General features: G+C 43.7%; 1 protein-coding gene across 4 annotated transcripts in view; it reads left to right on the forward strand.

Moving 5' to 3' along the window:
* shq1 (SHQ1, H/ACA ribonucleoprotein assembly factor) overlaps nucleotides 1–22,595 on the forward strand; it is a 44,005-nt gene extending 21,410 nt beyond the window's left edge. For all 4 annotated transcript variants that reach the window (XM_040002973.1, XM_040002972.1, XM_040002975.1 and 1 more), the window contains 3 exons: nucleotides 3,133–3,256; nucleotides 11,390–11,510; nucleotides 21,387–22,595. In XM_040002973.1, coding sequence (XP_039858907.1) covers nucleotides 3,133–3,256; nucleotides 11,390–11,510; nucleotides 21,387–22,026 — 885 coding nt within the window. In that variant the 3' untranslated portion in view covers nucleotides 22,027–22,595. The remainder of the gene's footprint in view (nucleotides 1–3,132; nucleotides 3,257–11,389; nucleotides 11,511–21,386) is intronic.
* The last annotated feature ends 314 nt before the right edge of the window (nucleotides 22,596–22,909 follow it).

Below are 22,909 nucleotides of genomic sequence, written 5' to 3' on the forward strand. Positions count from 1 at the left end.
AAATTCTGCCAAATTACAAAACACTTGGCTGAGTCTCTAATAAACCTTTGTAACTTTGCTCTGCTCCATTTCAGCAGCATCAGGTAATGTTGATTCATGGTTTTTGATCTACTGCAGAATATTTTTAAGGTGGTTATCTGCTATAAAAAGCCAGGCCAGGAAAAGCTCCTTCATTTTTTATCCTCAGTTACTTTGACACAAAGACATCTGCTGTGATGCTCACACCTCTGATGAAGTCTCACAGTGTCAGCTTTGTTTTTATACATAGATATAAAAATATGGATATGTACTGAGAAATGATCAGAATTATTATATTTCTGACTGTCTGAGTCAAAACTGAAACGAATCAAATCGGGACCTTGTGAATCAGAATTGAGTTTTAGAAATCAGTGGTAATATCCAGCCCTACTAAATACCCACAAGCCACTTCTTATTGTTGCCACAGAGAGTAAATTTAAAAGTTTGTCATTACATTTGAGAACAAAAACAACAACACCAAAGAGGTATATAATATAAGTTCTACACAGCCAGGTTTTCTTTGCATTAGCTGGTTTGACAAATCCTAAAACCCCAGGTGGAGATGAATGGTACCACAACAGTGGTTATCAATGTTAAGTCTGGCTCCTTGGTTCTGGCTCTGTGTGCACTCACATAAAAAAATAACTCTTCTTCTATATAAAAATGGTCCCTATAATTGCAGCCCACTCAGACTTGTTATGATGATGTATCATCATATGACAATGATAAGAAAATGGTGATTGAAAATCTCTAAAGAATGTAAAAAGTATAATGGAAAAATACACTGCAGTTCCAGCAGATTAGAGTACGTTTATGCTTTCCCACAACAATGTGACACTTCACTCAGTATTTTTTAGTAAGGTATGGCTTAACAGCTTGCACATATAAAACACATTCCCCCTGCAGATAATCTGTAACACACTTAAAACCTGCTGTAAATAAAAGAATCAGTGACAACGGGATACTTTTAAGACTGTTTTAACTAAAACTCAGAACATAACCTGGTCCCGACCTGGTTATATCCTCACCGTGGTGATTTAACCAGATGAATAGAGAGCCATTCTATTAAAAGACTCAGCGTAGCTCACAAAAAACTTAATCTGACCTCACAGTACACCCCTCAGGGCAAAGTGAATAGCATATTTTAGTTTCTGTCCACCATTAACAGGACACATGACTAGATTTAAAGACGGGACTCTGTTTCTTGCTGAAACGTTGTTAAAGTCCACTCTAAATTGTAGTTGGTTTGTACTTTGGATTAGAGGTGGGCGATATATCAAAAATACTCGATGTATCACAGGTTTTTCCACATATGATGGTCATAATGTCTTTACCGTAACCATCGAGTATAAATTGCCATGGCAGTATTAAGCTGTCTCCATGTAATTCACTGTGAGGTTTTCTTTTCTCCCACATTAATGCATCATTAATCACCCCCTCCCAACTGGAAAATTTCTACCTGGCACACTGCGCTGAGCATCTGTGTGTATATACGACCAGATTGGGAGGTTATTTAAACATATTGTGATATATTTTGTGTATCGCGATACAGCCAAAAAAATATCGTCATATTAGATTTTCCTCATATCGTCCAGCTGCTCTTTGGATTATTTTCTTTTGAGCTCTTAAAATTTTTCCACCACTAATCAACAATCAGAACTCCTAAATTGTCACTTACATTGCCAATGGAGGGAAGACAAATGCAACTTTAAAATAAAGTTACAGAGTGGAAGGATGTTATCTCAGTTGTCCAACACTACAGTCACATTTTTGAGGAGGTGCACATCTGCTCCACTGTTATCCCTTCACACACAGCTATAAATCAAGCTTAAACCTCGACCGACAGTTGCTGCTACACACCCCGAGAGCTGCTCAGTCATTGTTATTGCGCATAGGGCCTGTGGGTTGTTCTTGCCAGTTGTCTCGCACTTAGGGCAACATGCTTCTATCCTACATCTGCCAAAACAGATGATGCACTTGAACATACGATCCTTCATAAACGCTAGGGACACACTACACTGCACATGTGGTTAAAGGGTCCCACAGGGCATTTGACTGTTTAGTGAGTGACGGGATCCCAGAGCGTCCTCATTAGGTTTCAGGCACGCACACATGATTACCACTTGTGATCAAAATGCAGTTCTAAACAAGTCTTGTGGGGGTTCTTGGAGGCGTTTGGGAGCCTAGACCTAGACCATGGTTTGAGAGGAAGTAGTTTCCCTGTTGTGCTGACAGGGAAGCACAGAACAGTCTTCACCTGCACGACAGCCCTTTGCTGCTCGTCAGTCAGTCAGTAGAGCTGTCAGCTCCCATTGAGGGGCCACCTCACTCAGTCTCCCCCTCCTCCACCACTTCCTCGCTCTGTTCTGCTCTACAATGGATTCCTCTCCGTCTCTGACTGCCTGTCTATCTGTGTGTCACTGCTGATACAGCTCTGCTGCCTCACTCCATTCTGCTGTCTGCTATCTTTTTTTTAATGCTCTGACTTGACTCGCTCTCTCTTTCCTCGCTTATGCCAAACATTCCTCTTTCCCTGCCACCTTATCCCACCTCCCCACCCCCCATCTGCTGCCTGTTTACTTGTCCTCAGTCAACTGTACTGGTGTGACTGTGAGTCCCCCCCCCCCCCGCAGCTGCAGCAGACCTTATTTACACTCTTGCTAAACAAGCCCAAGGGAAAGCATGATCCCCAATGACATGCACTTGCAAGCTTGCAATACATCCTTAACAAGCCACAAAGAAAAAAACGAGGGAATTTGAGGGTGGGGGGGGGGGTGATAAAAATCTCTCGTTCTGTCTCCAGGCCATGTCCATTAGTGCAGAGAACATCAGAGAGTGATAGCAGTGATTAAAGAGAGGCAGCAATTAACAGTCCAGGGCTGTGGAGGTGTTTAAGAGTTGCAAGCCTCTATTTTGCCAGCTCTATAAATGAGTAGTTGTTAGGAGTAATTACAGAACCATCAACTGCAGTTCTCACCAACAGTGTTCAGTCTAAGAATAAGAGGGGATGGGAAAAACCTCAAGCCCTTTCAGCCAGTTGCATCTTTGTTTCCCTTTCTGTGCTCTGGCTCTGTGCAGGATACTCTTACAAATGTCTTGTTCTTTTTCCTGCAGACATACAGCTCCCTGCAAGAGGTCCTGGTGTCATTTGGACGGAGGGTTTTGTGCTACCCGCTCTACAGACACTTTTCGTTGGTCTCTCTTGCGATTCATGACACGGCTAAAATTCTGCATTCAGGTGAGACACGCTTACCAGACCTACACCGGCAACACGCACACATATGCACAAAAGCTCATAAAGACCATTATTACCTCTGCAGACTGGTAGTGACCCTTTGACATCTGCCACATGATCTGCAGTTTTCTTTGTGGGTTTTGTGGTTTTGAGTTAAAACTAGAAGCTAAATCAACTCTAATTTCTTTCCAATGTGAACACGGGATCTCGGCTAATTAGTGTTAATTGATTCTGCCCACCCCGTGGTTTCTGCAGAGCAGCGCTTTCATATGTAAATGGGTTTTAGCGTGTGCAGTCAGAGTCTGCTGCGCGTCCGTAGCCTGTAGGATGCTGCTCGATCGAGAGTGCGTGCTGCTGAAAAGGCAGCCTGATAGCCAGCGTGCTTTGCATGGAGTATTGTTTAGCAGAAGCAGCCTGCCACTGATGGAAAGTAGCCCATGAGAAGACAGCAGCGAGTGTTTGAAAATGATATTCCTCCAGCTACGCGAGAGAGCGAGAGTGGCCGGGCTCCCACCCCCTCAGGGAGCGAAATGTGGATTAGAGGAAAACGGACTGTTGACTTTGATATCTCAAAGCTGCACGTAATCTTTAAATCAAAAGCCCCCGCAGACAGCTGAGAGTCAGCAGTGTAAACATACTCAGGATGTGTGAGGGCTAAGATTATCCAGCTTGTGATGATTTTAACACTAGCAAACGACAGAAAATTAAAGGCCTTTTAAGCCCCAGATTAGCATTTCCTCGCCTCATTAAGTAGGAAGATGAGTTGATCAGGAGAGCCAGGGAAACAGCAGTTAGACTCGCTCTTTCCTTTCTGTCTTTTACCTCAGAGCAGAGATTTCTCTTGTTGAGCCCAAACCTGGAAATTGTTCCATCTCCTTACACCTCAAAGAACATCTTATTCCAACTCCACTCTGTGCATAATAAGAAGCCAAAGCGTCTGTTTATTTGTTTAAATTTAGAGGGGGGAGGGATGGGACTTAATTTTTTAATATGCAATAATGTTCCCTCCCGGCTCATAACCTTCATTATTTACAAGAATTATGAAGAATAAGTAAAAGGGCTTCTCCTTAATCAACTGTAACACTACAGTAATTCGTTCTGTTGCATGTGTGAGGCTGCCTTTCCTCCCAGCATTACTTTAGACACTAATTAATTTGTCAGGATAAGGCGAATGGAAATGCACGTTCCATTTTCGAGGTACTTCATTTAACTGTCTGTACAAGCAAACATTCATATTAGCAAAACAAACCCATTAATGGCAGCGAGCAGATTATGGCCTCAGAGGAAGTGTTATCCAGGGGTAAATATTTAAACAACCTTCTGGCAGTTTGGTGAGCATTCTCAAGGAGCTCCTCCACCTGCTTCCTAAGAGGCTGTAACTAAAGAGCCACCGGGCAGGTAGAGAGGAGCAGAAAGCCAGTCGGAGTTAGGAGGTGTCGAGGCGGGCACCACTGTCGTGCTGCTGTCGTGATCAAACAGAAAGGGCGGTACAGGAAATGTCAGATGTGTCCTTCGATAAAGGTCCGCCATGTTCCTGTGTTGTTCATTCACAACAGCACCTTTACAGCCAACGTTTCTTTGGAATTTCTTGGGAAAGTTTTACATTTGTGGAAGTCAAGTTTTAGGTCGAGTAAGGCGCTCTGGTCTGAGTAATGAAATTTTACATTCAGGCCAGGGTGATATTTTATTGGATGAGATTCAGGCTATGTCCACACCAGTTTTCTCTCTGTTTTGGCCTCCCGTCCACACTGAGACGGCGTTTTCCCCAAGGAAACACGCAGCGTTTTGAAAACGCTCTCAAAAACGAATACATTTCAAAACGGAGCTGTTCCATTGCAGTGCGGACACTCGAAAACGCAGACTTGCTAAAACGATGACGCATTTTAGTCATGTGATGCAGTCATGTGACCAAATAAACAAAGATAGCGGAGGGCATTATACAGCAGTTGTTTTGATTGCTCTCAATTTTGATGAATATCAGTTTGTACATGCTCCAGATAGCTTTTCTTCAAATTCTTTAATTCTCACTCACTTTTGCGCACAGACGTTTCAATGTGGACGCACAACTCTGTAAAACCGACTGAAAACGCCAGTGTGGACACGGAGCGTAGTGTGGACGTAGCCACAAGAAGTGGATATCCGCATGCGTCTGTGGGGGTGGGAGGAAAAGTGCCATCAGGGAAGAATTGTCCCAGCACATTAGACCTGCCACAGGATGAAGCCTTTCAAGCATATCATCATTAGTGGTAAATCTGACAAAGGCAGAATGCTTCCGGCTGCTTTTGCTGCTTTTCCTGTTGCCAATGCTCTTACTCTGAAATGTTAGAAAAAAAAAAAGATATAATTTAAATGTTATTGATATGAGTTAAAGAACCTTCAGTAGATTTCCTTTTCCCCAAGTTATTCATGGTGGCAGGTCTGTCAAACAGAGAACGTATTTACCCCCTTCCTCATCATTATTATTATTATTTATTTATTTATCTTGTCACACTTGCATTTTTCATATAATTAAACAAATTTTCATATTTGACAAAGATTCCCTGAGTAATTACAAATGCAGTGTTTAAATGTTGACTTGATTTACATTCAGGGAAAAATTATTTGAACCCCTGCTGATTCTGTAAGTTTGCCCACTGACAAAGAAATGGTCATTCTATCATTTTAATGGTTGGTTTATTTGAACATTGAGAGACAGAACAATAACAAAAAAATCCAGAAAAATGCATTTCAGAAAGTTATAAATGAATTCGCATTTTCATCAATCAGTAGGACTTCTAGCCCCCAGGTCTATCTTATACAGGCAACGAGCTGCCATTGGGAGCCTTCACAACTTGTTATGCGTATAAAAGAATGCTGCCCATTGGAGCAATTAATTTCTGCACCATGGCCGAGACCAAAGAGTTTTCCAAGGATATGAGGGACAAGATTGTGGACCTACACAAGGCTGGAATGGGCTACAAGACCATCACCAAGCAGCTGGGTGAGAAGGTGACAACAGTTGGTGCGATTACTCCTGAGATGTACGCAAAACTTTTGCCAACTACAAGATACAGCTGACCTCTGTGGATGCCAATAAAGGTTTTGCCACCAAGTACAAAAGCGTGTTTTGAAAGAGATCAAATACTTATTTCTTTCATGAAAATGTGACTTAATTTATAACTTTCTGAAATGCGTTTTTCAGGATTTTTTTGTTATTGTTCTGTCTCTCACTGTTCAAACCCAAAAAACTTAAGCAAGCGTTAAAATGATTTTTTTCCTCTGACTGTATAAAGGGAAACCTATGTCCAAATCTACCTGGCTCTATTTAGGGAGCAAGTAATTACCTCCCTTGTTAAGTCATTTTACTTTTTCACAGCACAGTAAAATATCCACCTGCATAAGGGACCACTGGATGGCTTTTTATTGTGAAAATTGCTGAGGAGGAGGGAATAGTTGTTGGACTTTCCCAGTGGAAAATACACTGGGAACCATTGTGTTGCAAAGTTAAAATGTTTAATGTAATGAGTGTTTGTTCCAAGCCACAGGTCTGAGTCTTTCAACACAGTCTAGTTTTTCAACTTTCGTACTGGCTATGACATCCTCTGTAGCTGCCATACGACACCAGAGTAAGGTGGTTAAGCTAAGGTGCTGCACCAATTTGCCACTGACTTTTGACATTAGTGCTTCTTTATAATGCAAAAAAACAAAACTGAGACATGGTGCTGAAATTGTACTCATTTTCCTTTAGATATGAAGCTGCTTTGTTTTTAGTTGAAGACAAGGTGGCGAGGACCATTTTTAGGTTATCATGCAGTGGTTTTACTGGTCTTTGTGAAGTTTTACTCAACATGTTTTAAGCAATAAATTAAAAAAAAAAATGCTGTGGGCTGTCAGTGTCCTTCAAGATATTTGAAAATAAGAATACTTTAAATTCCTCATCAGAAAAGGCTGTGACAAAGATGGCTGAGGTTGTGTTTCTCACATACATCATTAAGTGTTTATGTAAAAAACATAAAAACTGTTTAAAAAAAAAAAAAAAAAAAGATTACTTTGCTGCTGCAGTGTCTAGAAAACACAGCAGGCTTTTGTTTTTGGTCCACTTCACACCCACCACCACACTGCATGCCTGCCCAGTCTGCAGCCATGAAGGAATTACTGCTCTACATTTTGAATGCGTCTCCCTCCCCACTCATTGGATAACCCAATGATACCTAATTGAAATGCCTCGCTCACTTGTGCTAAACCCTTCACCAACAATCAGTATGTTAAACTCAACCTTTGCTCCAGTTTTCTCCAAACAACTTAGAAAGCTTCTCTCTGGAAAAAAAAATAAATCTTGGAAGCAAGACCTTTTTTTTTTTTTTTTGGTTTTTTTGGTTTTTTTTTTTTTTGCTTCACACAATCCAAGCCTTGATTTTTTTTTTTTTCTTTAAAAAAGAAAAAAAATATTTCTTTTATGTTTTTTCCTTAGGCCACAGTTCCTTGTATACAATGCCATGCTTTAAATGAGGACCAAATGTTTGTTCAAGGTTTTCCTCGCTGTGAGTACGCTGTTTATTTTGATTGGTCTGGAATGTCTCTGGACAATGCCAACAAGCTCTCTGGAGGTGGAGAGGAGCATTTTCTCTTGCCCTCAGCGGATTGTTGGCCACATCATATGGCTATTTATATGCCTGATTGAAGGATAAGTGCTGCAGCACTTTAACTAGCTATGTGCTTCAGGAGAAAATTCCTTTCAGAATAACACACGTATTCAGTTTATCGTCTTGATGCATGCTCAATCATGCAGGTAATTAAATCCAAAAATTTGGTTCTGTTCATCTGGACGTTTTCAGTGGGAGAAACATTTCGTCACTCGTCCGTGCAACTTCTTCAGTCTCAGCTGACTGCAGGTTTCCCCAACCTTATAAACAGTATCTTTGCACAATGACTGAAACCAGCCCACTGAATAAACAATGGGCTGTGAGGTCAGGATCCAGGAGAGAAGGACAACTGCTGCCTAAGCGAAAACCCTTAGTGATTCCGTATGTGTCAGGAGTATCGGAACAGTTGAGACGCATTTTCTCCAAAGACTGCGTGGCTTTCAAACGCCAAAACACACTCCACCAAAAATGGTCCACGCCAATGATCCCTTGACACAAACAGAGCAATGTAGGTACTGTTAAGTGCCAGGAGGATTGCCATGGCTTATACATTGGGGAAACCAAATAACGTCTGGACACATCCTGGACAGGGAGGAACGCTGGTTTGAGCGGGGAGTCAAGGAGGCCATTTACGTGAAAAGGGAAAGACCATCTCTGAATCGAGGAGGGGGCCTAAAGGTACGTCTTTTTCTATCAGCTCACTGTGGATGGTACTCGTGGTCTTTGATCAGTGGTTGTTAATCAACGGCCATGGCAATTTGCAAAATAAGGAAGGAATCAAGGAACTGACCTCACATCCCATTGTTCCTTCAGTGGTGCTAGTTTCAGTCATTATGCAATGGACTGTTTGTAAGGTTGGGGAAACCTGCAGTCAGCTGAGACTGAAGAAGTCACTTGTTAGAGTGACGAAACGTTTCTCCCACTGAAAACTCTACGTCCAGATGAACCATTGTGGTTCTGTGTGTGATGCAGTTGGGGTGTTGAAAGAGGAAACTGTTTTTCTAAAACAATTTCAAAACACACTGTCAAAAAATGTCAATAAGGACTGAACGTACACATTCTTTAGTAGATAGTTTGACAGTAGACATACATTTTCTGTCACCATCTGTATGTTTTATCATTTGCATTAAATAAAGCACATGGTATTCTATTGGCTTAAAATTAACAAATGAACACTTAAAAAGTTTATATTAAATTAAAATAACACGTTTAATGTGTTGTGGCAATAGTTATACAGTTAAGTGTATGAAGGCAAATAAAGAGCTATGAGGTGCTGCTATTCTTAGACATCAACTGCATATTGGGACTTTGCAGCTTACACAGCTCTGGTGGCTTCCTGGTGGATATTTCTGGTGGCTGTAAACATACATCTTCTGTGCTCTTGCTTTGATAGATGGGAGCACACATTTTTCCAAAGCAGCCTCTTGGGATGAACTCTGCAGTCATAATGACACACAGTCCTTCTCTCCAACATTAAATCAATCACTTAAATCACTCTCCTTGTTGCTGATTGGCTTATTGTTTGTGGGTACCTCAATCCAGTCACCTCCTCTTCTGTCTCCTCCCAAAATAAACCAAGGATATAAAAACCAGTATATTTACGCATGGAGAACAGCCACAATATTAAACTTTTTTACAGTGTGTTGCGGTGTCTGACCACATTAAACCATTAAAAATGCAGAGTTTGTGAAGCCGGCATGTTGCCCTGGATTCATGAACAGTGACCAAGATGGACTTTTATATATGTGGCTAGAGACCGGTCACATCCGTAATACATCAAAGGTGGAAAAGAAGAAAACTAGGAGCCATTCACATGCTGTGGAGACGTGTTTTAATTTGTCTCTTCACCTTTAGACTGAAAACATGAAAGCTCATGCCTTTTGTTATATCATCTGATTAGGGCTCCCCTTCACAAAGGCAAAAGGGCCAACACGACCGGCATCTGGATAAAACATCATGCTCTTCCTCACCTCGAGCTTCATCTCCTAAACTGAAGTCAGAGCTCTAACTGTACAAAAACATACATAAACATTGTTATTTATTAACAGTATTGTGACAGTTATTGTCAGCAGACTGGACGTGCGACCCTCCATCTCCGGACAGTTGACAATGGCCAAATAACAATAACAGCTGGTTATAAGCTAACATTATGCCAGCTGATGAGATTTTTTTTTTTCCCCCTCAAATAACGAGAACATAGCTTATTAGCACAGAGTCCAACAATATTAGGTCCACTTTTAAGACAGTTCTGCTCACAGCGGCTAACACGGGCAAAAACAACAGTTCATTCATTCTCACCAACTCACCTTTCATCAGACAGGAGCGAGCTTCACTGATTTATCGATGCATATTGGACTCCTTTTACAGAGTAAATAGACGTGGACACCAGCTGAGATAAACAGCGCACTGGCAGCCTACACTCATTACAGATGAACGGCGTTTAGAGTTGTTTGTGCAATAACGACCACCATAGCTGGGATTACGGACTTGCATCTGGAATCTACTGGCATCACTGCAACTTTAATGTTGTTGCCGCTCAGTGTTAATGAAAGCACCACAAGTCATTAGTGCAAATAAATTATTTTTGTGCCTAATTTTAAAATCTAATTAAGCATAAGCTTTAGTGTCATATCTGTTTTTCAGTGACATTTCTAAAGTTTTGCAAAGACAGATTTTTATGAAAGAAATTAGGAGAGAAAAATAAGAAACAAACAGGATTAGAAGGAAATGAACGACCACATCTGCTGTGTGCATGAAGAGCTGCATAGACGCCATAGACTCCAGTGTCTCCCCCTGCAACCCCACCTCCCCTCGGGCTTGTTGTAGTTTTCAGTATGAGAAATGTCACTTTTGGAAGTTATAGCATTTCTAAGGTTAGAAATGTAAATTAAACCAAATGTACTGCCAACTGCCAAAGAAAGACTTTGAGAAAGTGATCCTCCTCCTTTAGGACCAGGCGGGATTTCTTGGAAAGAAATAGTTTTTGAGGAAAAAAAGGGGGGGGGAAATCAACAAGATGCAGATTTCTAAAAAATTCAGCTTTTACATGCTACGTCTAATTAATTGATGTAACATCAAATCAGAAGCAAAATGGATACAGATAAGGATGCAGCGCAGTAGCAGAACAGGCAGGCTTAAGATTTATGTCAAGTGGAAAATCATCAGAAACATTCAGAGCTATTTTTGATAAATCAAGGCAAAGCAGTGTTTGACAGAGTTTGAGCAGAAACACTATTAATTTGACAGACTCCAGAAATAGAGTTGTCATCTTTGTCTCAGATGAACCACTTCTTTTTCCTAAAAAACAAAAAACCCATATGGATGAAATTACTCTGCTGCTCGCTGGGATTTCCCTCTGATCCTGTATCTTGGCTTTTATGTATGGAACAATAACTGCAAGCCTTAAGACACATGCTGCATCTGCCAGCAGCTGGAGTGCATTGTCATCCTTAATAGTGAGGACGAATAACACTGTTTTTCCATTTGCCTACCCCGGCTGTGTTGCCGTGCCCAGGGAAAGCCTGCGTCCTCAAATGCCTGCTGGATATTCACAGAGTCTTCAGAGAGAACGAGCCGGCATACATATTGAACGATCTGTACATCACAGACTACTGCATCTGGATCCAGAGAGTCAAGTAAGTCCACCAGCACACACAAATCCATTCACACACACATGCAGACACCTCAGAGGCCTCAATCTAGATAGAATTGCCTTCAGAGCCATGCACTGTGCCATTCAGACTGCCCCCTCCCGCGATGCTTCAGTGTCATTTTGTCACAGCAGGGCCAATTGCACGACCAAGCCTGCGAAAGATGCAGTTTATGTGGTCAAAGTACCATCAGTGGATGTTAAAAGAGCCAGCTGCACTCAGCGGATTCACTCTGTACGAAACCTTTAGGAGCTCATGCGCGTCTGCGTGGGCTTCTCCAATCTTTAGCGGATGCGACCTTTTCCTAGAACTGTAAGCCCAAAGATGCCAGATCTGCACTTTCTTCCCAAATGCCACAGGTCTGATGGCTCTCTCCTTCTCCTCCTCCCCTCCTAGTTCATATTTAACAATTAGTCACATTTTAAATGCGAGCCTGCGAGCACATTACAGAGTAATGAGCTCAGTTTTACTCCTGGCCAAGGTTCAGCAAAGTGGTGTGCTCGTCTGGAAAAAGCCCAGTTGAAAAATGCGCGCCTGATGTTGTAGGCTCAGCGCCCAGATGCAGACACGATAAAAGGTCTGCAGGGATTTAGCGGTCTCTACCTCCCTTCCTCACATTCTCATTTCTACATTTTTCCAGCACAAGTCTTGAATGCTGCTCTTTAAAAGAAATAGAAAATGCAGCGGATGCTGCGTTCGTAAAGGGTGGGAGGAATAAGGAGTCGGGTTCAGGGCTGTTTGAGACACAGAGCAGAGAGAAGACGCGCACTCGATCTTAGTCTGTAAGCGCACGGAGCTTCTGAAGCTCTTGTCAACTCACAGAGAAAGTCGATCAGTCTCTTCCGAGGCACACCGGAGCACTGCTCCTCCTCCCTTCCCTCCCTGCTCTACTTTGGAACTAAATGTCAGCTTGGCCAAACGTGCTGGCTGCCACTACACCCTTCATCGATCATTAAACGGATTGGCCCCGTGATCTCTTAGCGCTGACCTGTGATTGAATCATTACATTTCTCTTGTCTAAATAAAAGTGTACAGTATTTTTTTTTTTTTGTCATGATGTGAAAAAGACAGTAGAAGCACTTCTATCACCTCCTGCCACTTGAGAGAGAGCAACCAAGCGTGAACAGATTTTTGTTGTTGTCGTTCTTTATGTATGAGCGCGCTGGCTCACACTCAATAGAAACCTCATACAGTCTTCTCTCGCGGTTTATGAAACTATGTTCCCATGTTTGCAGTGTAATATTAAAAGGAGCCTGCAGTCAGAATGCAAAGCAGCAGCGCAGGAGAGCGAGGCGGCAGCGGTGATTTCCACAGACCAACCTCCTCTATCATACATGCGGTTTGTTGTGGCGGCCCCCTTTGTATCATCTGACAGGTTTGATGACAGATCGTGTAGGCATTGTTTTCCCACAGTGCGAGATATTCCCCCGCGCAGGATTTGTCATCCTCCGCTAAGTGAGTCGTCTCTGGGAGCCCAGGCGGTTAGATGAGATGCAATCTATATACCCCCCACCCCCCGGTGCAATCCCCGTATCCTGTCGCTCCCTCTCCGCTGCTGCTGCCGAGGCATATGCGATCAGCTATACGTGATGGACACGGCGATTAATGGATGTTTGCTGGCTGCGGGGGGGGGTGGTTGATTTATTTAATCTCCTCACTGTGTCCCACATGCGTTTCTACTCCTAAAGTTCATCTGACTGCTGAGACATCGGTCTCAGATTTACAACCTCGTAAAGACTTCATCATGATTTAAGCCACGGGGCAGGCGCTCTCCTCTACGCTCTCAGACACTCGGAGCAGAACCCCTTTGCGCTGAGATCAAGCGTGCAACCTCAAAGCAAATTGCGCTTCCCGTTGTTTCAATAATGAGGAACTTTTTTTGTTTTGTTTTGGGCTATATTTTTTTTCCCCTCACTGGAGCGGTCACCATTTCACACAAACACACACAAACATCCTTTTGTTGGGTATGGTTTTTAATCCGCCCTCACACATCCGTCCAATCCTAATTATCTCTGAATTGTTAGCAGACAGTATTATTTCAAATGGAGCAGCAGCCTCTCCAGTCCATTAGTTTCACTGTATGCTTTTGAAGGTCTTCAGCTGCCAAAACCCCCGCAGAGTTGCTGGACTGCACAGGAAAAAAAAGAGGGGGGAAATAAGCGAGTCGCCTCACTTTCTTTCTTTGTTTTGCCTGCCTTTATCAAAAAGCTTGGAGACAGGCCAACACAGATCCACGGCAGCCAGCGCACACGAAGCTTTATAAGCCTGTTGTTGTGTTACAGTACCTCAGAGAATCAGAAGGGCCACAGCTTCCTTTTACCACACAGGTTTCTCTCGCAGCCACCCACCCACCCTTATTAATTGGGTCAATTATAGTCTAGCACGACAAAAAAAAAAGAAAAACGCGGAGAATACAGAATACAAGCGCTTCAGGGTTAGTCTGAGGAGAGGATGAAGTGATTAGCAAGAAAATTTAGTCTGCTTTTTCTTTTGTGGAGCAAAAGTGTGAATTGCCTCTGAGATGTGTGAATTGGACATTGACACATTGCTGCAAAAACTGGAAAATTGACAAGAAGCGGCTTAAGGATGGGCCGAGCCTCGCACCACAGCAGCTGAATGGACAGACTCAAATAATTGTGAATGGTAGGTGTGAAGTGAGCAGTCCTCAGAGACACATTGGGTGTTGTTCTCAACTGTAGAAAAGAGAGTGCATCACAGAAAAGCATGAAAAGCAACAACGGGCAACTGTCGAAAAATAAAGTTGTAGGCATTCTCTTTCCTCAGACCAGTCTTTTGTTTTTAGACAGCGGAGCAGCCCCTCGCTGGCTCTACGCGCTCACAATGCCTCCCTCGCCCTGCCTCCCTCACCTTGTTCAACCTCAGCGTTGTGTCCTCGGCGGCGGCCGTCGGGGAGATTTGTCAGCAGCTCTGACAAAAGCTCCCCCGCGGGTGGGGTGGGGGAGTTTCTGGAGCTCTAACAACTGCAAGTGTCTCAGGGCAAGGAGGTCAAGCGTGGGGTCAGTGTGTCAGCTGAGGCGTGTGGGTCAAACACCTTGAAAGTGCCCTTGTGCTCAGTGTCAACACTTTCTCCCCACGCTGCCTAGGACGACTGGTGGTTTTTACCTCAGCGTAACTCTGTGTTATTGTAACACACAAGTCAAATACTACCCAGGTTTCCCCTTCAGCCTTTGGCACTTACAGATGTTTTTGTTTCACTTGTGCTCAAAGCTTTTCTGTTCACATTAACACAGCTCACGTGTCAATCTCCCAGCTGATCTGACACCCAAATGTTTGTTGGGAAGGGACTTCCAGCAGACAGCACCACACAACTGTCAAACAGCTGTCCTGAAAGCTTTGAAACAGATAATGGAGCTGCTCTATCTGCCGTTAGCCGCATCACTGAACGAGATCCTTAGAGGCCCCACCGGGCAGAACAAAGACACCAATGTCTCCCAGCTAACAGGGATAAGTAGTACAGATTTCCTCTCAGCAGGAGTCCACTCCAGATTTTTGTCTTGAACACACAGCTCATCATAAACACAGAGTACTGTGCTTGCATAATTTCCTAAACCCTCGTGTGGAGTGTTCACTCCAGTTAATTCAATTGATTGTTGTATTTTTTTTTTCTACAGGCGTATCAGAAAAGGGTGTCTAACACTGAATTGTGTCACATTGTGAGATACTAGAAAGAGATGTTAGCAGTGGGATATGAAGCAGACAGGCTGGAGAAGTAGAGGACTTGAGCGTTTTTTGTGATTACACAAGTCAGATGGTAAGTGAGGAGAAAGTAAAAGCAGAGAAAAAGTAAAGAGCTGAGCATTTGTAGTAAAGATCCCATAATCCCAAACGTAGAGAGTAAATCCAACTGGAACATTCTGACAAAAAGTTTCAAAGTCAATCCTGAGGTCTTTAACTTCTTTGAGCTCAGACCAAACTAAAGCCTGCAATACTTGGATGCTTTTTTTTTTAAATCCTCCTCTTAAACCTAAGTGATGATGTAGGAATTTCAATAGAAACTTGTCACTTGAGACGCTTCTTTTTATCTGCCACCAAATCCACAAAGGACTAAGAAAGAGTAAGAGAATGCTTTTTCTAAATTTGCATCTTGTGATAGATTAATTCTTGAGATTTGGGAACATGACAACCCAGTGAGAATCCTTATGGATTCTAACTGGTTCCGCTTTAAGAGTCACCACCATCTCTAAGCAGTAGATCACAGACAAATTAATTACATCCTGTGTGGTCTAATGTTTGTGCATGTTGATGCTATTTAACCTTTTCGTTGTGATCAGTTTTAGTGTCATTACTCAAAAAAAGTAATATTTAACACCACCACCACGACACACCAACACAAATCCCTACCCAAGTGAGGACACACGATCTTTCCTTTAGTTTCCTGGACACAAAGCCAACAGTACAAGCAAAGATGCAAACCAGCACAAAGACTATTTAAAGTGATCGTCGTGGCGATTTCGACTTTAGAAACGTGAACAGGCAGAAATGGAGGCTGCAGCCTGACTGTTACTCAGTTTGTTACCTGTTGAAGTTCAGGCTCTGGCTGCTGGGTTTGGTCAGCATTCAGTCCGCTTTGATGTCACTCTTGGGTCTTGGCTAGCTTAGCGTTAGCATGCTGTCCATCCAGGTGCTTGCAAAGAGCTGAAGTTCCTTTAGTAGTGTATTGTTTCTGCATCCTGTTCCTGGATGCAGTTTCTACTTTACCATTGTGCTGTCATCTTCTTGTGGAATAAAAATCGATGTAATGTCCATATCAGATGAAATCAGCTGATAGTAGTACAAGTGGAGCCAATAAGCTGGATTGATAGGTTAGCAGGCCAACAACTCCAAGGAATTCAACTACTGGGAACTGGTTCTCGATTGCCATCCCTAATGACAACCCCCAAAACCTTCACAAAATAGTTTCATCATTGGCTGATCTCCCTTTCAAGATGGAGTCTTTGTGCAGTACTACACCACTCCCAACGATCCTGCGGTTTTTGTTTTTTCGTTTGTTTTTTTTAAACCCCTTCCTGTGCTCTTGACCAAGTGGTCAGAACAGGAAATAATTTTCCAGCTGGATTTAGAACAGGATAGAATCGTTCCCACCTATCACGAATGTGTCAAACCAATGATTTTCCAATATGAATTTCAGTTTTGGGAACATGATGTAAATGGATTATTTGCACAGAATCTTCATTGATGTTGGAAAAGAAACTACAAGCATGCTTCTGATCACACTCGTGACCTGAGGGATGTGATGCACCACCTTCGGGCTCGGACGCTGGGGGCTCTCCCATTAATCGACTGATGTTTGGTCTCAGACTGTGACATGGAGACCAACCCTCGCAACCACGGTCGGTTAGAGGAAAAATGCGTATACCCTGACCAGCTGTTGAGTGGTTGCTGACTCACACTTGGTGAAATTGCCTCCTTGGGCTACAACATCTGTGACACCAACCATCAATACTGTCACATTCCTGGCAAGCATTCCTATTGTCCTCCTTGTGATTGCTTTAGTTGTTAGCAGATTGCTACAGTTGGCTGTAATTTGCATGGAAGATGCCAGCATGACTCTTGATGAGTAACATCTGAAAGACACAAACCAGAAACGGAGACCACAAGTCAAAGTTCTGTCTTACCACTGACACCAACATGTTTCAGAAGGTGCAACTTTTACTTTGAAGGCAAACAGTCTCTTTTTCTGGTTTTTGCAGAAACGTTGGTGACTTTCCTACCAACTATGGGCAACTGTGGCAATCACAAAAGGGTTTTCAGGGCAGCAACTTATACCTGTTTGCAAGCAATTTGACATAGCAACCACAAGCAACCTCCTGCAACCACTCGCCAACCAGCCATGAAATGCAGTGGAATAGTTACCAGGCAGTTGCAACCGGTGTTTAGGGTTGAAATTTTCTGTTCCCAGTTGATACAATTCGGTGGAACCTTTTTATGATGTCAGCATCTGTTGCTCTGCTCTTCTCACATCCTTGCAGTAAATATGTTGTCTTCATAAGCATTTTAAGCCATTATATGACCAAAGAGAAAGAAAAAGGCAAAAATATAAATTAGAAAAAGTTCCTCCACACCTGTCTCAATTGTGTGAACCATCTACCAGTGTTTCAAGGGTCCTCAGGCAGCTGTAATTGGGGTCTCAAACACTGGTTCCCCGGATAAATACATCTGTGTTTCTCGTTTCTGGAACGGGAGAGGCTACAGCCCCTCGGACCGTTTCAGCATTCAGTCACACTGAAGCGTCGGCTTTTATCCCCCCCCCTTCAGCCGGTGAATGATGCGTTTGCGAGTTACTCTGAGGAAATCTGGTGCTTATATTACACAGATTTCTGCGTCTGAGGACAAGCTTTATCTGAGATGTTTTCAAGAGCACAGACACGCTGAATGAGCTGCTCTTTCACTGAACACAAGCCTGATGAAAGAAATGTCAGATTGTAATTTAGCTCGGCTCTTTCACAGACAACGCACAGACACACACACACACACTCTCCCTTCACGTTCTCATCTAAAGACTTTGGCAGATGGAGGCGTCTTTGTCTCGCCAGAAGTTTTCCAACCTTGAAAAAAGGCGCCCCTCCTCAGTTTAATGAAGGCAAGCCACAACAGCAGTATAGTAATGACTGGATTGTGTACAACATTATCCCTCCCCCCTCCTGGACAGGGCCTTTGTGTTCACTGCAGGCCGAGCTTCTCCCACCACAGAGCAAGGGAGGGGAGAGAAAACAAGCGCGCCTCTCCAACGCTAACGCAATAATGACTTCCCACGGGGGAAAGAGAATACAGGGCAGTCTTTGAAGTGGCTGTGCTGCAGGAGGCTTCTCTGCCACAGTCTCACTACAGGAAGCGCTCACGTGGGTTTTGCAGAACCTGGGACCCTGAACAGGCTCCATCATCATCATCATCATAATTATATGAGGTTACATTAAGTTATTTGTGATTGTTTAAAACAAAAACAGTGACTTTTAAACTCGGCTTTCCAAAGAATGCAGTGGTTGTCTGTGTTCACACATAAGTGACAGCTTCAGACAGCGTATACTTAGAGTGAGCAGTGCCCACAACAAACAGTTTCTGGTGCTCGTCTTGATTTTTTTTTTTTCAATTTTCTAAACGCTTGCATGTATTTAGAAGCTCTTCTCGTGTGGTGCGTTTATGTGCTACTGCCCAAACTGGAAAATCATCTTCAATTGCATTAACCAGACTTCAGTCAGACGCTTCACATTTGAAGTAATTTATTAGTTACAGCAAAAGAATACAGTTAAAGTTTGGCATGTTGGCTCCTAGCTCGTCACTTTTCTACGTGTCTGTGTCTGTAGATGGCAGCTTTAGTGAGTTAGACCCAATCAGCTTTGAAAGTTTGTTAAAATGGGTACTGAAGCATTTAATATGTTACAGGTGACATTTGTTTAGTAGGATCACTTCCTAGCTGGGGTTTTCTTTTCATGGAGCTTTCTTGACAGTGAAGATCATCACGCAGCTGTCTTGCACTCGAGTTGCAATATCCGCATCCACAAGTGTTTTAGGTCTGAGTGACGGATTTCATCATCATCGGAGGGTGAACGCGAGGCTGTGTGTGGATGTCTGTAAACTCCAACTACACATGCTAACTTCAAGACGACAGGTGGTCATCCATGGTTTCCTTAAGCGATTTCTTTTAATTGCACCTGGATCTTGAAATTCCGGGGACTTTTGTTAATGAACTAAAAAGACCCTTCTGATAGTTTGCCTGCGGCTCCTCGGTGCTGTGAAGATGAGGCGAGTTGAGACTACACAAACACAAAACGATGGCATTACATCTGCCGTCTTGTCTCTCTGCTCTCTGTGGCAGAGCTGTGGGTCCGTGTGTCTGTCTGGTGGGTGGAGCTGAGACACATCTGGCAATGGTGGTGCCTTCTCACAGAGATGTGGGGTGGTGTGGCTGTGTTTATTTGTGATTTGTGGATCTGAAATGACACTTATTGCCAACACCACTTCTATTCTTAAGCAGCCAAGTTCTGTTTATGAGAAGAGTCTCTCAGCATACGTTGGCAAACTGATTTTTGCGAGGTATTGCAGAGATAACCGTGAGACGGGCTGAAATGTTCAACCAGACTGTCACCTGGCGAAAGCCCCACTCGAATGTTCCTGAACTTTGACATTTGCCAACATGCTGGCACCAGCTGGGCATAATTGCTGGGCTCAAAGTTGGAGCCACTGACATCAATGACTCTGGGATGGGCTACTGCAAGAAATCCACCAATGATCACCAGCCCTCAGATTCTGTCCACCATGATTTTCGTTCCATGGAAATTAGAACAACTTCTGTTTTTAAACAATCAGTTTAATAAACATTACCTAAGTGTGGACTGGGAAGGTGCAGCTGAGAACAAGTGGATCACTTATCCCACCAATCTGCAGTTGATTCTCTTCTGGCTGTCGTGGTGCCGAGAACGGGTGTCCTCATGCTACAGCACAACTATGAGATCTGTTAACATAGTTCCTCCTGAGGTCCTAAATGAATGCAAAGCCCCTACATGCTGCTTCCATAAACACTTTACTCACCAGAATGGGGAGCTCATTAGGAGTGCACGGTAATGAGGAGCCATCCTGGTGCTCAGCAGTGGGTTAATTGGGCCAGAGAGAGCAACAGCAGCCGTGTGTGAGAAAAAGAGTAGCCCCTCTAAACATACACACACATGGTTTCTCCCACCCTGAATGGACACAGTCTGAATCGCAGTGACCCGCAGAGGTCAGCTCGTAATCACCATGGCAATGAGAGGAGGGACAGGGGATGGGGGCACACACGCCCTAACTGCACCGGGGAGCCCAATGGCAACCACTTAAGTTTTTGGCAGCATGGCATGCTTTCCCAGCGTGAATAATGTGCAGGCTGGGGCCTCCACACAATCTTATGCCTTTACACAAACGGGGCCTTGTAGGAGGACATTCATCAGCAATAAAAACGCGTCTTTCTTCAAGCAGTCGCAACTATAAAACTAAAGCGGCGGGATGGGAACTCTGTTAAATGTACTGCTTTATGAGGGCATTCTCTTCATCTTAATCTTTGGAGACATTTAGCTGTTTGGGCCTCAGCCTGCACGCTCTCTCTATCCACGCTTTTATTGACTGTATTGCAGTGTGACTGGGAGCACAACTCCACCGTCTTTAGCCTCTTAGGGCTGATTTGCTTCCGCACAATGCACAAAGCGCTCGTGTTTATTCTGGTTTGTTCCAGCTGCAGCATTATTATTGGATGTTTCGGGGGTTTTTTTGTTGTTGTTTTTTCCTTTTCCTCTCCAGCATCAAAACACTCAGGATATATTGACCTCATCTCGACTAATCGTGCCATACGCAGCGGTTGGCTTAGCCATTTCATATTTATAGGTGGAAGTGTGCATGTGATTTTTTGCATGCACGGACTGAGGTAGAGAAGGAGGAATAGGAGGGGTCTGCCTCCCTCTGTAATCCCTCTCGGTCTCTTATCACCTCTTGCAGAGAGCGCAGCAGTTGGGGGAGGGAGGAGAAGATCCCAAGGCTCGTGTATCAGCAGCGCTCATCTTCCTACATTATTAAACATCCATATTTCCATATTTCATTGAGCCCCCGTCGCCTCTGCAAATCGCGGTCTACTTAGCATTCATATGAGAATGGGCTTTGGTTAATGGGTATTAGATTTGTAGATGGTTATCCTGTGGCTATGTCTTTAGTACGCAGAGCCAGTCGATCAGTCAGTTGTCATGCCGCTCTCTCTCCCAGGTACCACTGATGAAGTGGTAGTTGGATCTCTCTTTTTTCCGTTCCCTTCCCTGTGTGTAAGTGTCGTATTGAGTTGAAACTTTCTGCCTTCCTAATTACTTTTTTTCCTCATCTTCACAGGTCCAAGAAGGTGGCAGACTTGGCAGCAACGTTGGAAAAAGCAACCCTGCAAAAAACCGACTTGGAGCTGGAAATCGACGAGTTAGAGGACGCTGCGAGGATCGTGGCGGTCGAAGAGGAGCAGCAAGCTTCCAAGAGGGCTCCCGTATCCAGCGACGACAGCAGCAGCTCTTCTGACAGCAGCAGCACTTCCAGTGACAGCAGCAGCGAGTCGTCTAGTGAGAGCGAGGAATCTGAGGCTGAAGAAGACTGCACCGAATCCAAGGAGGGAGGAGGAGGAGAGATGTTCAAGGACAACCCTCCAGAACCCCAACCCTCCGCCTCCGTTTCTCCCACCCCCCAGGCACCCACGAGCTTTTCAGCAGAAAAAAGGAGAGAGGATGCCCTTCCCTCAGCCTCAGAAGGCTCCAGACAGCTGATTCAGGTGCTGGGGGAACGGGTGGCGGAGGAGCTGAGAATCTCTCCAGACTCCAGCCACAAAGGAGCGAGACAGCCGAGCAGCGCTGCGACAGAGACTGAAGGCACGTCTGGGAGGAGCAGCGGCGGGACTTTGTTAGAGCCGAGTCCTCGTAGAAACCCTCTGCTCATTGTCCAAACACAGCAAGATCCCGATGATCTTGAAGGGGACTCTATCAGCTGATGGAAAGGAATTTGAAAGTTCCAGGATTTCATTTTAAACTCCTTGTCAGATGATTTCAGGAAGTGTTTTTGCTTTTAAGGATTTCTTTTCTGTTTTTGAAATTACTGCGTGTTGTTTTTGTCGTGTAATTTTAGGGTCTTAACCCTCTTAAAGGAATATTTTTGTACAGTGTTTGTTTTTTGTTAATGATAAAACTGCGAAATCTCAATTCTTCTTTAACGCTGCAAACGTGCAAAATAATCTTGTTTTATTAGGATAGTTGCAGGCAGCCAAACCTACTTTTTATTTTGTTTGTTTTTTTGTTTTTGGCCTGTTATCTGTCTACTATCCAAGCGGCACACTTGCTATACAAATACATTCGTGCTCTCTGAACATAGTGTGTGATTTTATATGAATAATTTCCGCTTCTTTTTAATTATTCATGGAATTTAACAGCGTCTGCGAGCTCAATTCAGTGCGCTGACATCTGCTAACAGTGGTCTCTATTAACCATGTATATTTACATATTTACACAGTCAATCTGCATATTCCTGTCGGGCTTGAATAAACAAAACACTGCAGGAAACTGACAAACTTTGTGTGTGTGTGTGTGTGTGTGTGTCAGTCAGCCAGAGCTGCTTTTTGAGATCTTTTCTTTTCCTAACAAATAGCAGGAAAAGCGCTAACCTCTTCCTAAACCCTCGGCATTGATTGAAGTGGAAAAGACTCTGCCTGCACTAAACAGGGCAGCGGAGCACGCCGGAGTGATTGATTCATCTGGTGTGAACGGAAGAGTGCCGTCGACACAGCTCAATATCATCGGCCGCGTCTAACAGGCGAGACAAAACAAACAGGGAAGCACATGTCATGCAGATAGATGAGGTCTGCGAGCGGGGCTGCGGCA

The sequence above is a fragment of the Simochromis diagramma genome, unplaced genomic scaffold, assembly GCF_900408965.1.
Source record: "Simochromis diagramma unplaced genomic scaffold, fSimDia1.1 OVJJ01000646.1, whole genome shotgun sequence".
NCBI lineage: Eukaryota > Metazoa > Chordata > Actinopteri > Cichliformes > Cichlidae > Simochromis > Simochromis diagramma.